This window comes from Magnolia sinica, chromosome 4 (assembly GCF_029962835.1).
Source record: "Magnolia sinica isolate HGM2019 chromosome 4, MsV1, whole genome shotgun sequence".
NCBI classification, from domain to species: Eukaryota; Viridiplantae; Streptophyta; class Magnoliopsida; order Magnoliales; family Magnoliaceae; genus Magnolia; species Magnolia sinica.
Genome location: NC_080576.1, coordinates 9,533,213 through 9,552,708, shown reverse-complemented (window position 1 = coordinate 9,552,708; position 19,496 = coordinate 9,533,213). Strand labels below are relative to the sequence as shown.

Genomic DNA, 19,496 nt, shown 5'->3' with positions numbered 1-19,496 from the left:
GGCTCACAGAGCAAATGGTGTCTTGGGTACAACAGGGGTCGACCCGATTTTCGGGAAGTTAAATAGCATTCATGGTGTGTTGGGCCTTTTTCATGTAGCCTTTCGGCGGAAAATGTACCATGGTAAGAGAAGTTGTGGAAAGTTGACTTAGAGCTGACCAACGGTCTTGATTACGGAACCATAGTCCCCGGCCCTTTGCAAAATAAATAAATAAAAATCCAAGTGAACTGTTACAAGCCTCTGGTAGAGGATCCTATGATTCCTCTCTTTCGCCTATTCATTAGTCCCATCTATATCTCTATTTATATATCTAAGAACCCAAAAGAGCTGAAATATATTCACTCACCACTCTTCACAAAAAGCGAATATGGTTAAGAGAAATGAAACGGTTCCTTTGCTACTCGAGCCCGAAATTAGATCAAATGAAGAAAGGGAAGAAGAAGAAGAAGGCAAGGGCAACTTGATTGGCAGGGTGAAGGACGAATCCAAGAAGCTATGGCAGATTGGGGGACCCGCTATTTTCGGTCGCCTCACCATGTACTCTATGAACGTGGTAACGATTGCATTTAGTGGTCATATTGGCAACGTAGAGCTTGCTGCCATGTCCATAGCCAATACCGTCCTCATCGGATTCAACTTCGGCCTTTTGGTACCAATTCTTTCCTTCCCACCCTCTAAATTCTTCGTCTTTTTAGTTCGAGCTATGGGATATGTTTGGTACCCGCCACAGCCTATATTGTGGGAAGAGAATTGCTTATTGGTGTCGTAATGACAATCACATCGGTAAATTCGTTACTCTTCTTCTCTTCCACGTCGGCATTCCATTCTCATGAATATATATATATATATATATATATATATATATATATATATATATATATATATATATATATATATATATATATATATATATATATATGTTGCATCCAAATAAAACATCATACATTTGCTAAGGCCACATGCACGAACAACAACGTTAGATCCACTTTATACCATTCATGTAACCCTGCAGTAGTCCTTTATTAACTTTTGAGCTCCTTGGAACCTCTACAACTACAGCAAGATTAGGGTTCGTTTTCTCTCTTTGGGGTTCTAGGGTTATCGTGTCCCCCATGGCGCAAGGTAGCAGATCGAGCGGCATTGTGAAGTGGTTTAATGGCCATAAGTGCTTCGGCTTCATAACGCCGGACGACGGTGGGGAAGATCTGTTCGTCCATCAGTCCTCTATCAAATCTGACAGCTACTGCAGCCTCGCTAAGGGGGAAGCCGTCGAGTTCGAGATCGAGCAGGGCGATGATGGACAGACCAAGGCTGTTGATGTGAGTGGGCCCAACAGATCCTCCGTACAAGGAGACTGGAGGGGTGGAGGAGGCAGCGGTGGCCGAGGCGGTCGTAGCGGCGGAGGTCGGGGAGGTGGGTACGGGTTCGAAGGTGGCGGTGGGTACGGTGGCGGTGGGTATGGCTTCAACGGCGGTGGCGGAAGATCTGGAGGCGGAAGAGGCGGACGCGGTGGGAGGAACGGTGATGGTGGTGATGGGTACGGTGGTGGCTACGACGGCAGTGGCGGAGGTGGTGGCAGAGGCGGAACTTGTTACAATTGCCGTGAGCCGGGCCATATGGCAAGGGACTGTTATCAAGGCAGCGGTGGCAGTGGAAGGAGTGGCGGCAATGGTGGTGGGAGGTACGGAGGTGGCGGAGGCGGTGGCGGTGGCGGTGGTGGATTGTGTTATAACTGGGGGGAGCAAGGACATTTTGCTAGGGAGCGCCCTAGTGGCTTGATGAAATGAAGTGGGTAGGTTTTTTTTTTTTTTTTTTGGCTCTTTTTTTGGGTTCCCATTGGATATTTTGAATTAGGTTTTGGTTTTTTAGGTTGTTGGTAGTGGAAATTTGACCGTTGATGGAGGTGGGTCCGATTTTTCTCCTTTTTTTTTTCTGCTGATATGCATTTTTTGGACTTGTTTTTGGAGCAATCGTGCTTTGATGTGGAGGAAAGGAAAGGTTTGTTTTGTTTAGAGATTGAAATCCGTTCTCTCTCTCTCTCTTTGTCTCTCTCCTTATATACATATATGGTTTTATTAAATAATAATAATAATAATAATAACTACATCAAGATGTAAACCGATTTCTCAAACAATCTACATGGAAAATGCAAACCCATTTCAAAAGGTATAAGGTGGAAGCACACCACCTATACTTTCATTGACGTAGGGATGGGCATGATGAGGTCGATCATCGTCTTTCTCAAGGGAATAACTACTCCGAATCTACGGAACTTCTCTAGACTCCTCATAGATATACCTCGAATCTACGAGAAAAAATAAGAAATATATAAATAAATTCAAAAAATTCAAATTTTTATTGATTGATAATAAAAACGAATTTACAGCCCTTTAAATAGTTATACCAAACCTTGGAAGAAGCTTCGGCATCATACTCCCTAAACTTCGTAACTTACTATAAATAGTAAATTTACTATTTATAGTAAGGTCCTATTTAGCTTAACCACTTTATTCTTCTAATTTTTCTAAGCACTTTTCATGTTGGACACAACTCCTAAAGCTCAAAGGATAAAAAATTATAATCAAACTAAAACTTACTATAAATAGTAAAAATGGATTTTTGACCGTCGATATGATGGAATCTCAAAAATTCGGTGAGGGTAGCTTCTCCTACCCCAAAATCATATATGCTATGTCGAGTAACTCATTCCAATTTATGAGATACGCCTGTTGTAAGGTTCTGACGATCCGGATCACCTCCGCCTCCGATCGGGTCTTCTCTGGTCCATCCTAGACATGAAAGTGTTTGCGACCTACTCTATATCAGTTCTCTCTACTTCAAAAGAACTCGTCCTCAAATTCTCACTCTACATCAGTACCCTTCACTTCAAAAGAACTCGTCCTCGAGTTCCCACTCTACATCAATTCCCTTCACTTAAAAAGAACTCGTCCTTGAGTTCTCGCACCGCTTCGGTTCATGATACTCGGTCAAGTCTGCGACGTTGAAAGTATGTGAAATCTCCATACCATTCGGAAGATCAACAATGTAAGCATCATTATTAATCTTTTGGAGGATTGGTACCGGTCCAATCTTCTTGTTCTTCAACTTGTTGTAAGTCCCCATAAGAAATCTCTTCATGCATAAATGAACTATAACTTGGCCACCCACCTCAAACATCTTTTATCACCAATAGGTTGTGCGTCCCGTAACTGACGCAGGGGAGGACGTGAGGTCGAGCACCGTCTTCCTCAAGAGGATAACTATTCCGAATCCACGGAACTTCTCTGGACTCCTCACAGAGACTTCTCGAATCCACGAGGAAAGAAAGCAGAAAATAGAAATAAATTCTAATAAATTCGAAATTGATTGATGAATGAATAAAATCGAGTTCACAACCCTTTAAATAAGGGTATCAAGCAATGGGAAAGAAATCATAATCAAACTACAACTCAAACTCCTAGAATCCGCGACTTACTATAAATAGTAAACTTACTATTTATAGACGGTCGTGATGTCTACTAGTGCGCAAGGTTTTCGGCCAAAAATAGTAAGTGTCCTATTTGGCTTCACCAAACCGTTCCCCTAATTATTCTAAGCTCTTTTCACGTTGGGCGCAACTCCTAAAGCCCAACGGATGAAGAGTTATAATCAAACTAAAACTTACTATTTATAGTAAAAATGAAATTAAAACAGGGAAACGACCGTCAATCCAGGGGTATTTCGCAAATCCGGCTTGCGCAACCCGACATAGTAGGGTTGGTTGGCTAAAGTAGCTCGTTCTACCCCAAAATCATATATTTTACGCCTAATTACTCATTCTAGATTGTGAGATACACCCGATTTACGGTCCGACAGTCCGGATCACTTCTGTCGTCGACCGGGCCTTTTCTGATCCATCTTAGCCATGAAACTGTTCACGACCCGCTCTACATCAGTCCCATCCACTTCAAAAGAACTCATCCTCGAGTTCTCATCCTGCTCTGATTCATGATACTCGAACAAGTCCGCGACGTTGAAAGTCCGTGAGATCGCCATGTCATCAAGATCAACAACATAAGCATTGTCATTGATCTTTCGGATGATTGGTACCGGTCCAATCTTTTTATTCTTCAACTTGTTGTACGTTGTCGGAAATCGTTCTTTGCGTAGATGGACCATTACTTGGTCACCCACCTCGAACACTTTTTGTCGCCGATGCTTGTCGGCTTGCTCCTTGTATTTTTCATTCGAGGCATGTAACTTGGTTTGTACTTCCGCATGAATGCCCATGATCTTGTCAGCCATATGTTCCGCTGCAATGCTCATGCCTGGGAGCTTGGGCAAAGGGACCAAGTCTAATGTGTGGCGAGGGACTCGTCCATAAATAACTTGGAACGGGGATTTTCCTGTCGAGCGGTTCACCATGTTGTTGAATGCAAACTCCGCTTGAGACAAAGCCAAATCCCACTGCTTCGGTTTTTCTCCTGAAATACATCGAAGGAGGTTTCCCAACGTGCGATTCACAACCTCGGTTTTGCCTGTTAGTTTGTGAGTAGTAGGCGTTGCTGAACTGAAGTCGTGTATCGAATCGAGTCTATAAAGTCCGCTAAAAGTGACACTTCGTGTCACGGTCAGAAGTAATAGTCTTAGGAACCCCATGTAGCCGCACAATTTCTCTGAAGAATAGATTCGCCACGTGTGTTGCATCGAGAGTCTTCGTGCATGGAATAAAGTGCGCCATCTTGAGAAACGATCTACTACCACGAACACCGAATCCATGCCGCGTTGTGTTCGTGGGAGACCAAGCACGAAGTCCATAGATAAATCCTCCCAAGGGCCGGCACGGGTAACTGAGTGTAAAGGCCTGGATTATGAGATTGCCCCTTAGAGGTCCGACAAATATAACAACATGACCGCCTTTCCCACATCACGTACCTATTGGTAATGCCGTTCTTCCACAAGAGCTCGCGTCTTGTCTCGCCAAGGTGTCCACCGAGGCCACCTCCATGTAGCTCTTGGATTATTTGCTTCCCTTAGCGAACTGTTTGGGATGCACAATCGATTTCCCTTGAAAAGGAACCCTCTTGCATATGTAAGTCACCGGGACCTTCTTTGCATCTAACCCATGCGTCCTTAAAGTCGTTGTCGTCGACATATATGTCTTTGAGGCGCTCGAACCCGATAACCTCATTGCTCATAGTGACTAACAAAGTTGCACGACGACTCAACGCATTGACTACTTGGTTCTGTTGTCCAGACATGTTTTAGCACGAATGTGAATTCCTGTAAAAACTAGATCCATCTAGCATGCACACGGTTAATGTTAGCTTGCTATTAATGAATTTGAGAGCTTCATGTCCGTATAAAGTATGAATTCCCTTTGAATTAAATAATGTCACTAATGTCGCAGTGCCTGGACCACTGCGTATAACATGATCTCATATGTAGACCACTTCTTGCGTGCATCGCTAAGTTTCTCACTGTATGTAGGCCCTTAGCAGTCTTACATAAGGTAGATACAGTTTCTTCCTTCTACAAAAGAAAGTAAATAAATAAATAAATAAAATGACAGTTAACAGAGGGGTAACGACCATTGTAATGGCCATATAGGGTGGCTGTTTAAGGCCGCAAGACTTTTATTGAATATCTCTGTAAAATCTAGTATCAGAATTCAGCTTTAAAAGTTCATTAATTAAATATAAGGACTCAGGAATCTCATACCGAAAGATTTTGGAGATATGCATTTAAGCATAAAAAAACTCTGCACCTTTCTCACATGGTATATACAAAACAAATGCTTCGCCAGAGACATCTGATAATAAAACAAAAGGAGAAATGATCACATGAAATGGCTGTACGTGAAGTTGTGACTTTCATGTACAACCATTTCTTTTCCCCCAACAGGTCACATATGTACAATATCCTATCCATGCAGAAGCTGGGAGGCATTATAGTGATCATGCTAATGAATATCTGCCAGATCCACTCATTAGATGGGCCACACAAGTTACCGAGCCATACCATCAACTGTCCATTGATATAGCATGTGTCCCTCTCTCATTAGCAAATGGGCCTGATTTTTCAGATCAGGCGATCATCGTGGCATGATGTAACTTTTTCGGGAGAACTATATACGTGTGACACAGAGGCGTGAAATAAATGGTTGTATGTGGTAGTTCAGATACAGCCGCTGTATGCGATAATCTCCCTAAAATAGAAGCAATGCAAAGAAAATATGAGTCAACTGTCTTCAACTGCTCCAACTACTGCTACACCCAAAGTAGCCAAACACTGCCCATTTAAACAGGCCTGATAAACAAGCACCAATCTATGTACATATCTCACACATGTATGTGATCAAACCCGATCATCAACATAACCCAATGAATTGTACACCTCAAATCACGACCATAATTCTACCAGCGTGAAATTTTGCCTGTTAAATGTTTATTTTTGGTTCCACTGATCTAAGTCACTCAATAGTAATCTTGAAATGTTGTCCAATAGTTAGGAAAACCTAGATGATGCGATTTCTAGGGTATGCACCATCCAGGGTAGGGCCCATCATATGAATGGTCTTGATCTCATACATTTATGCCACATGTATAGAAATTTGGGTGTTTGATGGCTATCTTGGATGCATTATGCATGGACCTTTCTAATATAAAAAACCTATATATGATAATTAAATTGCAATAGGTTGAAAGTAGGAAATCCTAATATAAAAAACCTATATATGATAATTAAATTGCAATAGGTGGAAGGTAGGAAATTAATCTCAGGTACGATGTTGAAATTTATCATAATTAAGAGAAATGTTCCAGTGCTCTCAAAGCCCTGTACGTTAAATAGCATTCTGTCTTCTTATTTTATTTTTTATTTTTAATAATTACACGCACACGCTCATACACTCGTACCACAATGGATGCTCAAACCCACGACCTCCTGTTGAAACTTTTGTGAGTCACCACTGAGCCACAAGGTCGCAGGCTAAGTACCCCCCTAGTTGCATTAGTTGCATTGGGACACTTGGACTGTCTAATCAATTGATCTAAACTGTTCATCGTGGGAACCCATAAACCATCACACCAATCCGAATTTCTAGGGCACACTGTAACGTTTATTTGACTTACAACCTGTTGATCCAAAACATTTGTGGCCCAAGAAGTTCTTAATTATGGTTGGCGTTCAATCATCACTGTTTCCTATGGTGTGGTCACCTAAGATTTAGATCATGCACTAAAAACAGCAGGTAAAATGGATGGATGGTGTGAATAAAACACATGCATCATGGTGGGGCTCACAGAGCAAATGGTGTCTTGGGTACAAGTGGGGTCGACCCGATTTTCGGGAAGTTAAATAGCATTCATGGTGTGTTGGGCCTTTTTCATGTAGCCTTTCGGCGGAAAATGTACCATAGTAAGAGAAGTTGTGGAAAGTTGACTTAGAGCTGACCAACGGTCTTGATTACGGAACCATAGTCCCCGGCCCTTTGCAAAATAAATAAATAAAAATCCAAGTGAACTGTTACAAGCCTCTGGTAGAGGATCCTATGATTCCTCTCTTTCGCCTATTCATTAGTCCCATCTATATCTCTATTTATATATCTAAGAACCCAAAAGAGCTGAAATATATTCACTCACCACTCTTCACAAAAAGCGAATATGGTTAAGAAAAATGAAACGGTTCCTTTGCTACTCGAGCCCGATATTAGATCAAATGAAGAAAGGGAAGAAGAAGAAGAAGGCAAGGGCAACTTGATTGGCAGGGTGAAGGACGAATCCAAGAAGCTATGGCAGATTGGGGGACCCGCTATTTTCGGTCGCCTCACCATGTACTCTATGAACGTGGTAACGATTGCATTTAGTGGTCATATTGGCAACGTAGAGCTTGCTGCCATGTCCATAGCCAATACCGTCCTCATCGGATTCAACTTCGGCCTTTTGGTACCAATTCTTTCCTTTCCACCCTCTAAATTCTTCGTATTTTTAGTTCGAGCTATGGGATATGTTTGGTACCCGCCACAGCCTATATTGTGGGAAGAGAATTGCTTATTGGTGTCGTAATGACAATCACATCGGTAATTTCGTTACTCTTCTTCTCTTCCACGTCGGCACTCCATTCTCATGAATATATATATATATATATATCGGAAACGCTCATACTATGTACGAACTTTTTTGAGAACCCATCATACGTGATGTGGATCCAAAATCTGAACCGTTCATGTGAAGCAACACCTCGTGAAACCCCCCGGGGCCAAGTTTTACTTTGATCTAAAACTTTGATGGGCCAAGAATAATGAAAACAGTTTCCTTCCTTGATTTGCATTTCTCTTTGCTATGGCCCACCAGAATTTTAGATAAGTGTGAAAATTTGTCACAGGGGTTTTCATGGGATTCCGCATCACATGGACTGTTCAGATTAGACACCTATGACACGTGTGCAAAGGTGCGCACGTGCATAGGTGCGCAGGGGAGCATGACTCTCTCTCTATATATATATATGTGCACACACACACACACACACACACACACACACACACACACATATATATATATATATATATATATATATATATATATATATGTTGCATGCAAATAAAACATCAAACATTTGCTAAGGCCACATGCACGAACAACAACGTTAGACCTACTTTATACCATTCATGTAACCCTGCAGAAGTCCTTTATTAACTTTTGAGCTCCTTGGAACCTCTACAACTACAGCAAGATTAGGGTTCGTTTTCTCTCTTTGGGGTTCTAGGGTTATCGTGTCCCCCATGGCGCAAGGTAGCAAATCGAGCGGCATTGTGAAGTGGTTTAATGGCCAGAAGTGCTTCGGCTTCATAACGCCGGATGATGGTGGGGAAGATCTGTTCGTCCATCTGTCCTCTATCAAATCTGACGGTTACCGCAGCCTCGCTGAGGGGGAAGCCATCGAGTTCGAGATTGAGCAGGGCGATGATGGACAGACCAAGGCTGTTGATGTGAGTGGGCCCAACGGATCCTCCGTGCAAGGAGACCGGAGGGGTGGAGGAGGCGGCGGTGGCGGAGGCAGCCGTAGCGGCGGAGGTCGGGGAGGTGGGTACGGGTTCGAAGGTGGCGGTGGGTACGGTGGCGGTGGGTATGGCTTCAACGGCGGTGGCGGAAGATGTGGAGGCGAAAGAGGCGGACGCGGTGGGAGGAACAGCGGTGGTGGTGACGGGTACATTGGTGGCTACGGCGGCAGTGGCGAAGGTGGTGGCAGAGGCGGAACTTGTTACAATTGCGGTGAACCGGGCCATATGGCAAGGGACTATTATCAGGGCAGCAGTGGCAGTGGAAGGAGTGGCGGCAATGGTGGCGGGAGGTATGGAGGTGGCGGTGGCGGTGGCGGATCGTGTTATAACTGCGAGGAGCAGGGACATTTTGCTAGGGAGCGCCCTAGTGGCTTGATGAAATGAAGTGGGTAGGTTTTTTTTTTTTTTGGCTCTTTTTTTGGGTTCCCATCGGATATTTTGAATTAGGTTTTGGTTTTTTAGGTTGTTGGTAGTGGAAATTTGACCGTTGATGGAGGTGGGTCCGGTTTTTCTCCTTTTCTTTTTTTGCTGATATGCGTTTTTTGGACTTGTTTTTGGAGCAATCGTGCTTTGATGTGGAGGAAAGGAAAGGTTTGTTTTGTTTAGAGATTGAAATCCGTTCTCTCTCTCTCTCTCTCTTTGTCTCTCTCCTTATATACATATATGGTTTTATTAAAATAATAATAATAATAATAATAACTACAGCAAGATGCAAACCGATTTCTCAAACAATCTACATGGAAAATGCAAACCCATTTCAAAAGGTATAAGGTGGAAGCACACCACCTATACTTTCATTGACGCAGGGATGGGCATGATGAGGTCGATCATCGTCTTTCTCAAGGGAATAACTACTCCGAATCTACGGAACTTTTCTAGACTCCTCACAGATATACCTCGAATCTACGAGAAAAAATAAGAAATATATAAATAAATTCAAAAAATTCAAATTTTTATTGATTGATAATAAAAACGAATTTACAGCCCTTTAAATAGTTATACCAAACCTTGGAAGAAGCTTCGGCATCATACTCCCTAAACTTCGTAACTTACTATAAATAGTAAATTTACTATTTATAGTAAGGTCCTATTTAGCTTAACCACTTTATTCTTCTAATTTTTCTAAGCACTTTTCATGTTGGACACAACTCCTAAAGCTCAAAGGATGAAAAATTATAATCAAACTAAAACTTACTATAAATAGTAAAAATGGATTTTTGACCGTCGATATGATGGAATCTCAAAAATTCGGTGAGGGTAGCTTCTCCTACCCCAAAATCATATATGCTATGTCGAGTAACTCATTCCAATTTATGAGATACGCCTGTTGTAAGGTTCTGACGGTCCGGATCACCTCCGCCTCCGATCGGGTCTTCTCTGGTCCATCCTAGACATGAAAGTGTCTGCGACCTGCTCTATATCAGTTCTCTCTGCTTCAAAAGAACTCGTCCTTAAGTTCCCACTTTACATCAGTACCCTTCACTTCAAAAGAACTCGTCCTCGAGTTCCCACTCTACATCAATTCCCTTCACTTAAAAAGAACTCGTCCTTGAGTTCTCGTACCGCTTCGGTTCATGATACTCGGTCAGGTCTGCGACGTTGAAAGTATGTGAAATCTCCATATCATTCGGAAGATCAACAATGTAAGCATTATTATTAATCTTTTAGAAGATTGGTACCGGTCTAATCTTCTTGTTCTTCAACTTGTTGTAAGTCCCCATAAGAAATCTCTCCATGCATAGAAGAACTATAACTTGGCCACCCACCTCAAAAATCTTTTATCACCGATAGGTTGTGCGCCCCGTAACGATATGCCAATTTACGATTCACCTTCTTTTGGTTTAACCATTCTAGGAATGTATCTGTGCCACGTCCTACACAAGACTCCACTTGGAAAAAACTCGTCCTCAAGTTCCACAAGGGACTTTACTTATGCTATTCAAATAATTTCTGATGCCAATGTTTTTCAGTCTTTTCTTTGTACTTTGCATTAGGCTCTTGAGCTGACACAATACATGTACGCATTCTCTCTTTGACTTAACCAGTATGGATCGGTTCTTTTACTTGTGCTAGCAAAATCTCACATCCTTTCTGATGATGTGGATAATTAGGCATACTTCCTCCTAAGACAAGATCAATGTGGTTTTGTATATATATCTTATATGGGAGATAATTTATTTGGAATTCTATTGAGCACGATCGCCTTAAACTCCTGCAACACTGGTTTGAAATCCTTTGAGATGTTCACAGGCTCCATACATTTTTCATTTTTAACTAATGCATCTACATCTCTTATTTCCTCATATTATTTAACAAAATCTTGCCGACTATGAGAGACCGTCTCTCAACTTTAGAAGTCTTGGTAGGTTCTCCATTCCAATAGGGATGAGGATAATCTTTTTACCATATTTAATAAATAGAAATATGTTATCCCATCATCTATGTGTAGCATTAATATTATATTGTTATGGTCGACCAAGTAACATATGACAAGCTTCCATATCGACGACATCACACATTACTTCATCTTTATAATATTTACCAATGGAAAGGATATACGACATCGTTCGGTTATCTCTATTTTGTTGACCTCCTTAATCTATCCAATCGTGTACGGAGATGGGTGCCTTTCTATTTTCAGTTGTAGCTTTCTACCATTATTTTCGACATAAGATTCTCACTACTCCTAATAAATCGATAATTAGATTACAGACTTTTTGGTTTACAGTGCACCCCATTTGAAAAATGTTGTGTCGTTGTAAATCTATATCTACCTTTAGCATGTATAACGGCTTCCTCACGATCAAAGCAGTAGCCTGCGATTCACCATCATTAGATGGTGCTCTGTAGAAATCGGGGTTATGTCATACAGCGACCACGGGTGATTAAGCATTGCCTTATGCTCGGGGAAAAATTAGTGCATCCACAATTCGATCGATGATTTCCTGCAGCCCTTGCATAGTCAACTAACTCTCCCAGTAGAAAACTTTCATTCTTTCCAAAAGATAACTTATCACTGGATCACCGTTCATAAGATTTTGGTCCATACCTTCGTTATTTGCCATCAGTCTGAGGGGATTCCTCGCTTTGATACCAATTGACGCAGGGATGGGCGTGATGAGGTCGATCACCACCTTCCTTAAGGGGATAATTACTCTGAATCTACGGAGCTTCCTTGAACTCCTCACAGAGATACCTCAAATCCACACAAAAAATAAGAAAAATATAAATAAATTCTAGAAAATCAAAATTTTATTGATTGATAATAAAAATGAATTTACAACCCTTTAAATAGTGATGGGGGTGATGAGGTCGATCACTGTCTTCCTCAAGGGGATAATTACTCTGAATCTATGGAGCTTCCCTGGACTCCCACAAAGATACCTCAAATCCACATGAAAAATAAGAAAAATATAAATAAATTCTAGAACATTGAAATTTTATTGATTGATAATAAAAATGAATTTACAACCCTTTAAATCGTGATACCAAACCTTAGAAGAAATTTCAGCATTAAACTCCAACTTAAACTCCCTAAAATTCATAACTTACTATAAATAGTAAATTTATTATTTAGAATAAGTATCCTATTTAGCTTAACCACTTTATTCCTATAATTTTTCTAATCATTTTTCATGTTGGACACAACTACTAAAGCTTAAAGGATGAAGAGTTATAATCAAACTAAAACTTACTATAAATATTAAAATGGAAATAAAATGGATTTTCAACCGTCGATCTGATGGAATATCACAAATTTGGCATGGGCAAGCAAAAGTAGCTTCTCCTATCCCAAAATCATATATCGTACGTCAAGTAACTCATTCCGGTTTGTGAGATACGCATGTTGTAAGGTTCTGACGGTTCGGATAACCTCCACCTCCGATTGGGTCTTCTCCGGTCCATCCTGGACATGAAAGTGTCCATGACCCGCTCTACATCATTTTTTGATTAAAAAGAGGTCTGTAAATCTATTCCAGCAAGCTCTAACAAAACAACTGAGGCCACGCCTACAATATAAATTTAGGGAAATACAAAACATACACGAGACCAAGCAGCCACATAACCAAAAACATTGACAGGCCTATTACAATCCAATAGCTCAGCAAATGCAAGCAAACCCTGAACGAAAAAAGTAGCAGAGACTAGGAGAGCTGAAGCCCAAATTTTGTGCTTGTGTATCTCAATTCTAGTTCATGCCTACATAGTGAGCATTAGGATTGTGGACTTGAAATGTGGCTAGAAATCAAGCTGAGTCACTTTAAATTTGTTGGTGAGTTCAACTCAGTTTAGACTCAGCATGGGTAGTTGAGTCAGATCGCATACCTAGTCAGCTCAACACAACTCATCGTAACTCAGGCTGAGTCAATTGAACTCAAAGCCCCGAGCAATAAAGCATCAGAATCTACTAGCAAGCCAAGCCCTACTTTGATGATGCAACTTGCCTATTTTTATACTTGGACTATTTTAAACACCTATTATACTTGATTGGACCTGATCAGATGTCAAGTCTAGTTTGGTTTTCAAGTTTTTAATATATGTTATTATGCAGTTTTACAACAACATAACATCTTAATTTTATACATTTAACAAAATTTAAATGTTAAATAAAATAAGAAGGTGTATCTTGCACCATTGAATTAGTCAACGAAGCCTAATAGTGATGAGTCATCGCTTGAATGATTTTAAAGGCCGTCTAGTTCTTCATTATGTAATATATAAATCTATCTTGCTTAATAACTAAGATCAATGTGGTGTGTTATTCTCTCTTCAACTCACTTATGATATATGAATAGAGATAGGTGTGTATCACTTTAATGTTGAGTTAGCGAAGAAGATCAAAAGCCCTAACATATATAGATGATTCAGTTTTAATATATTAAAAAACTAATTTATTATATAATTATTTATCTTATCCAATTAATTAAAAAATTCAATAGAATTACAAAATTTTAAGAGTTTTATGTTGAAATTATCATAACGAATTCCAACGATCTTTACTAGCATCAAATAGTGAATTCAAAATGATTAGATACATACCTTGATCGGTCATTACGCTGTTTGTCGAAGCTGCTAGATGAAGTGATGTGTCATCGGTCTTCAACTTCTACCACAACTATGTGTATATGCTCTCCAATGGGAAGAGGAATGTGCATATAAAAAATGTGTGTAGATTAGGGGATTGAATACTCTTTATATTAGAGTGACTATGGAAGAAGCTCATCCATCATAGGATTCTTCCATGTCCATGTCTCCTCAATCCCAGACTTGAGAGAGAAGTCATGTCCCAATACAACTTTATGCAAAGTTATCAATTGTACTTCACAGGAATAAATTTGTATACAATGCGAGTCCCACACTAATAGTCATGCGAATGATCCAAACCGATCATTGCATTGTCAGATGGAATCATGCCATGTACGGCACAAAATTCCAACATTTTTCCATTTGGGACATTCATGGCATTTCCCAGTATGCAATGTATTATTTAGTACTTCTTTAATATGCTTATAGTTTTACTAAATATTTTAATGGATCTTATAAAGTAACTTTAATTATCCTATCTATTAGAACTATTGACACTAGACCATGGCAGTCATCACCTCATTTATTGAAAACATGTGTGCAAAATATGAAAATCTCATGCCAAATGTACTCGCATACAAACTTCTAAACAGTCCAATCATCTCTATCAAGAGATGCCTCAGCCTCAATCAAATCCAATCTTAAATGTTCATTTCATTGTATGCATGCACAATAAGAACATATATAAAACTTAAATGATTAATTAATCTTAATTTATTGAAATGCATATACAACCTTAATGTTTGCACTCCCACTAATCCTTATCACCCTATGATGCAATTACCAGTTGGGTGGAGCTAGCCCGGGTTGGAAATGGAAATATTGGCTTGACAGGATTCGTAGTCTCACATCCTTTGGTAATGTTCAGTTCCAACATATTTGCAGAGAAGGGAACGGGCCGACGGATGGAATGGCGAATGTCGGGTGCGGGGAACAACACTCCGCCCTTATCTCCAACATTGTGGCTCTCCCTCAGGTGGTAAGAGGACTTCTTTTCCTTGATGAGGTGGGCTTAGGGACTGTCAGAAAGAAATTTAGGAGGTAGCGGCGGTGGGTCGACTTACAGTTCATGGCTCCTCAGCAGCTCTCTTTACAAGTTTTTCTTGGTTCCTACCCCTTCTAAGGAGCCTTTTTTTTCCAGTGTTGTTTCCTCTATATGATAGGCGGCCTGTCTAGTTTTGTTGTGGCCACCCGAATGTGGCTTAGTGGTGAGGCCCGGCCTTTTGTGGTGCCCAGCCTTTGCTCTCTGTAAAGATCCTCTTCGTTTAAAAATAAATAAAAATAAATAAAAATAAAAATAAAAAAGGGTTAGGATTGTTCAAAAAAAAAAATACCAGTTGGGGTTTACAAACACTTGACGATTATAAATCATCTTTCTTTCAAGAAACCTTAGTGTATGCTCTTTTGTCCATATCTTAATTAAGATGACTGCAACACTGCAACATCTAACACCTGCCTTTGCAATAGACGTTAAAATTTTGTTCTAATGCATGATGTCGTAAGTGCTCGCATTGCACCTTATCGAGTTACAACACTCATGTAATGAAACAAAAACCTAAAACTGTGCCCCCCACTAATGAGGCATTCAATGTAAATCAACCTATTCATCTAATCAGTTCCACCTGACTAGTATTACTGTTCCTGAGCTGAATACCCATATTATCTTTATCACATTTACTTATTTATGAATCCTAAGGTGTTTGTAAGGTCAAGTGCAGGCCTTTAAACTGTCAAAAACTTGAGACTGACTTTCATTGTTCCTTCACTAACCAAAGATTAGAGGGCATATATGGTTTTAAGATAGAATCTCATGTTGCATATATCAAGATTCTTTGAAATTTGAGACAGATGTTTCCTCTCATTTCAAAGTCAAACTCTTGTCATGGATTCCTAAATCAATGTCCCGAATGTTGTTATAAGTACATCCACCTTAAAGTGAGAACACTACCTGTCTGGGCCAGAAACCTTTGTGCATATAACTTTCAGGAATTAAACCTATTTATAATCATCACTTCTATTTTTGTCTATAAACAAGGTTGATATCATTCACATTCACGTTCTAAGCATAATTAGAATATCAAAGCCTTAATCCCACATTTGAATTTAAAAGAAAACTAAATGCATTGTTTTATTTCAAACTAAAAAAATAAATAAATGCAAGGGTTCCAAAAATTCAAATGCAAACAAATTCATGTATTTAAATGAAATATAAAATCTTCAGCCTTGATTCTCCTACTGGAAAGCCACCCATTGATTAACATAGAGCTCTGCATCACTAGGTCTTGGCTCTTTAGGTGTTACTGCACGAGATACAAGATGTGAGCTAATGGCTCAGAATTTATCAACATTATGGCAAACGTGTATCTATTAAGACAAGAATTTATCTTTACTTTTGTTCATATTCTTCTCAAGCCAAGCTTTATACCCATGACATTGCTTTTTAAGTGATCCTCCTGATCGCAAAGGTAGAAGGGTCCGACTACTTAGTCTTGGTCCTTCGATTATACACCTTCAGATTCAGCTTTCTCTTTTCCCTTAGTCTTATTCCTAGAACCTCTTTTTCTTTTCTTCAAATTATTTCCATGAGAGGAGTGCACAAGATGAGCACTCTCTGGTTGCTCCTATTTAAGTCTCTTCTCATGCATACAGTGTGATATAAACTCAGTCAATATTAATTTTTCTTTCTAAGTATTATAATTGTCCTAAAAAGTGTTAAAGCTGTAAGGAAGAGAAATTGATACTAAGTAGACTACTAGGTCTTCTTCAATGTTCAACTAGATTGCTCTTAACTTAGCAGTGAGGTCGGCCATATTTATGATATGCTACCTAATTCCATCAACATTGTATTTCAAAGGCACGAGTTCAGAGAGAATCGTTATAGCCTTTGCCTCAGCAGATTTAATAAATCTTTTTTTGATTTCTTCGATGACTTCTTTCACATTCTCCTTTTCAAGTATACCCCACGAAAAGACTTAGGAATAGAATGTCTAATGCTCTTTATACTTATCTTATTAATCCATTCCCACCTATTATATTTGACGACATCACAGGTAGGACTAGATTCGGTTGGTTTTGAAGGTTGATCCTCGATAAGGGCTAAGTCTAATTCCATACATCCAAGAGTAATTTCTAATGTTTCTTTCCATTTTGAGAAGTTAGTACACCATTAAGGTTGGGGAGGCCTTTAATTTAGGAGAGAATTGATCCAATATTCATGACTACAACAAATGTGCAACAACTCACATAAGAAGAATTTTTCATTAAACTTTAAGCATCAAGAAAGGAAACTTTATTGCACTAAACTTTATTTACTCAATGGGACAGTCGATAGATTATCCAGGATGACAAGCCTAATCATCAAATTATGATGTGAAAACCTAGTGCATCATTACGACCCCTTCCTTTGGGCCAAGATCATAACACGCGAGAAATCTTCACAATATGAGGCTGGCTGAATATCAACGACATAGGGCCTAAACAATCCAACACCTTTGTGGCAATATGGATCATCTGATTCTATATTGTTAATACTATCCACCTCACTCCGTTTGGCTCCAACCAGACGACGAACTCCTTTGGGTCAAATTAACAATGCCCCAACATAGGACAACCATGGCCCCTCCATTTGATGCTTACAAATATAGTTTTAATGATACAATGATCAACTAAGAAAGCTTAACTTTAGTACATTAAATCTTCCAATCCTAGAATTTGGCATGTTCCATTATCTGTGGATAACCTTTGAAGGCCTATCTCTCTAAAATATGCTTTAGTTGGTTGATCCTAACCATCCTAATCATTAATCAAGAAAATTGATGGTCCATATTGATTATATTAGCTAAGATCCCATCATTGGTTTGGACCATCCATCATCATTATGTGGAGAAAATCTTTAGCTGAAAAATGAAATAATGGAGGTAAGTTTTTGTTATCACTTTTCAATAAAATCCTGTTTCTAAAAATATTTTTTGCTATCAAAACCCCTTCCAAAAAGGTGCAAATAATGAAAAAGGTAAAAGCATTAGCATCACTTAAAAATAATAAGAAATAGGGGTGGCAATGGACCAGGCAAACGACCTTATAGAGGAAAGGCTTCAGCCACAAACTTGGCCCGAGGACTACCCACTTGCTAGAAATCTAGGCCGTGTTCAGGCTATTGATGAATTACCAAGCTTGGCATGTTGCCTGCCCTAATGACACAGGGAAGGACATGTTGAGGTCGAGCACCATCTTCCTCTGGGGGATAACTACTCCAAATCTTCAGAGCTTCTCTAAACTCCTCACAGAGATACCTCGAATCTATAAGGAAATTAATAAGAAAATAGAGATAATTTTCTAGAAATTCAAAATAAATTGATTAATAGTTATCTAATGTGTATGTTTCCATGTTACACCATTATAAAGAAAAAAAATTAAACTAAAATTCATAATTACTAAAAATAACAAAATTAACTCTAATAAAAATCCTAATTCTAAAAACTCCTCTAAAGCCTAATTTTTAAAAGTAAAAATTTCAAATAAACTTTTACTAGAAGAGTCCTATCATGATTAAAAGTTATTTCTATATAAAAAAAATCTAAAACTTTAAAGATAAGAAAATATTACAAAAATCAAAATTACTAAATATAGTAATTTTTCTTAACTTTTCATTTCTGAGCTAAAAGCAAGCATTTTCTGGAAAAACAGATAGATGCGACCCACTTTGTAGGTTGGTTCACCTCGAATGGCCCGCTACAGTAAAGATTGATAAGTTGTCCATCTTATAACGATACCCAGATCAAAAGTTATGATCAATTTATTGTCCACCTTCTTTTGGTCCAACCATGATAAGAATGTATCGGTGCCACGCCCTGCATCAGATCCCTTCACTTGGAAAAAAGACTCATCCTTGAATTATTCAAGTGAATTCGCACATGATACTTAAACAATTTATTACACCGATGCTTATCAACCTTTTCCTTGTACTTTGCATTAGACTCTTAAGCTGACACAATACATGTACTCATTCTCTCCTTGACTTGACTACTATGTATCTGTTCCTTCACTTATGCCTCTAAGATTTCACATTCTTTCTAATAATGTGGGCAATTAGGCAGACTTGCCCCTGAAACAAGATCTATGTAGTTTTATATATCTAGTATGAGAGGCAATTTATTAGGGAGTACTCATCGAGCACAATCATCTTCAACTCATGCAACATTAGTTTCAAATCCTCTAATATGTTTATTGTAAGGCCCTTATCCTATACTGTACCGTTCCTTAGGCTTCCGCAGTCCCCCCAGTCGAATTCCGGCAACCTGCAACACGTTAATAGCGTTTGCGCGTGACCCTAAGTCGCATCCCGAAGATCTGAATTGACTCGACTCGAAAC

General features: G+C 39.4%; 3 protein-coding genes across 3 annotated transcripts in view; all 3 read left to right on the top strand.

Moving 5' to 3' along the window:
* Positions 1 to 19,496, top strand: part of LOC131242383 (protein DETOXIFICATION 27-like) — a 64,261-nt gene that overhangs the window by 33,894 nt on the left and 10,871 nt on the right. The window lies entirely within an intron of this gene.
* Positions 1,069 to 2,101, top strand: LOC131242384 (glycine-rich protein 2-like). Its single transcript, XM_058240976.1, has one exon. It carries the CDS (start codon positions 1,113 to 1,115, stop codon positions 1,785 to 1,787), a length of 675 nt encoding a protein of 224 aa, XP_058096959.1. The 5' UTR covers positions 1,069 to 1,112; the 3' UTR covers positions 1,788 to 2,101.
* On the top strand, positions 8,717 to 9,727 carry LOC131242385 (glycine-rich protein 2-like). The gene has a single exon (XM_058240977.1). It carries the CDS (start codon positions 8,762 to 8,764, stop codon positions 9,422 to 9,424), a length of 663 nt encoding a protein of 220 aa, XP_058096960.1. The 5' UTR covers positions 8,717 to 8,761; the 3' UTR covers positions 9,425 to 9,727.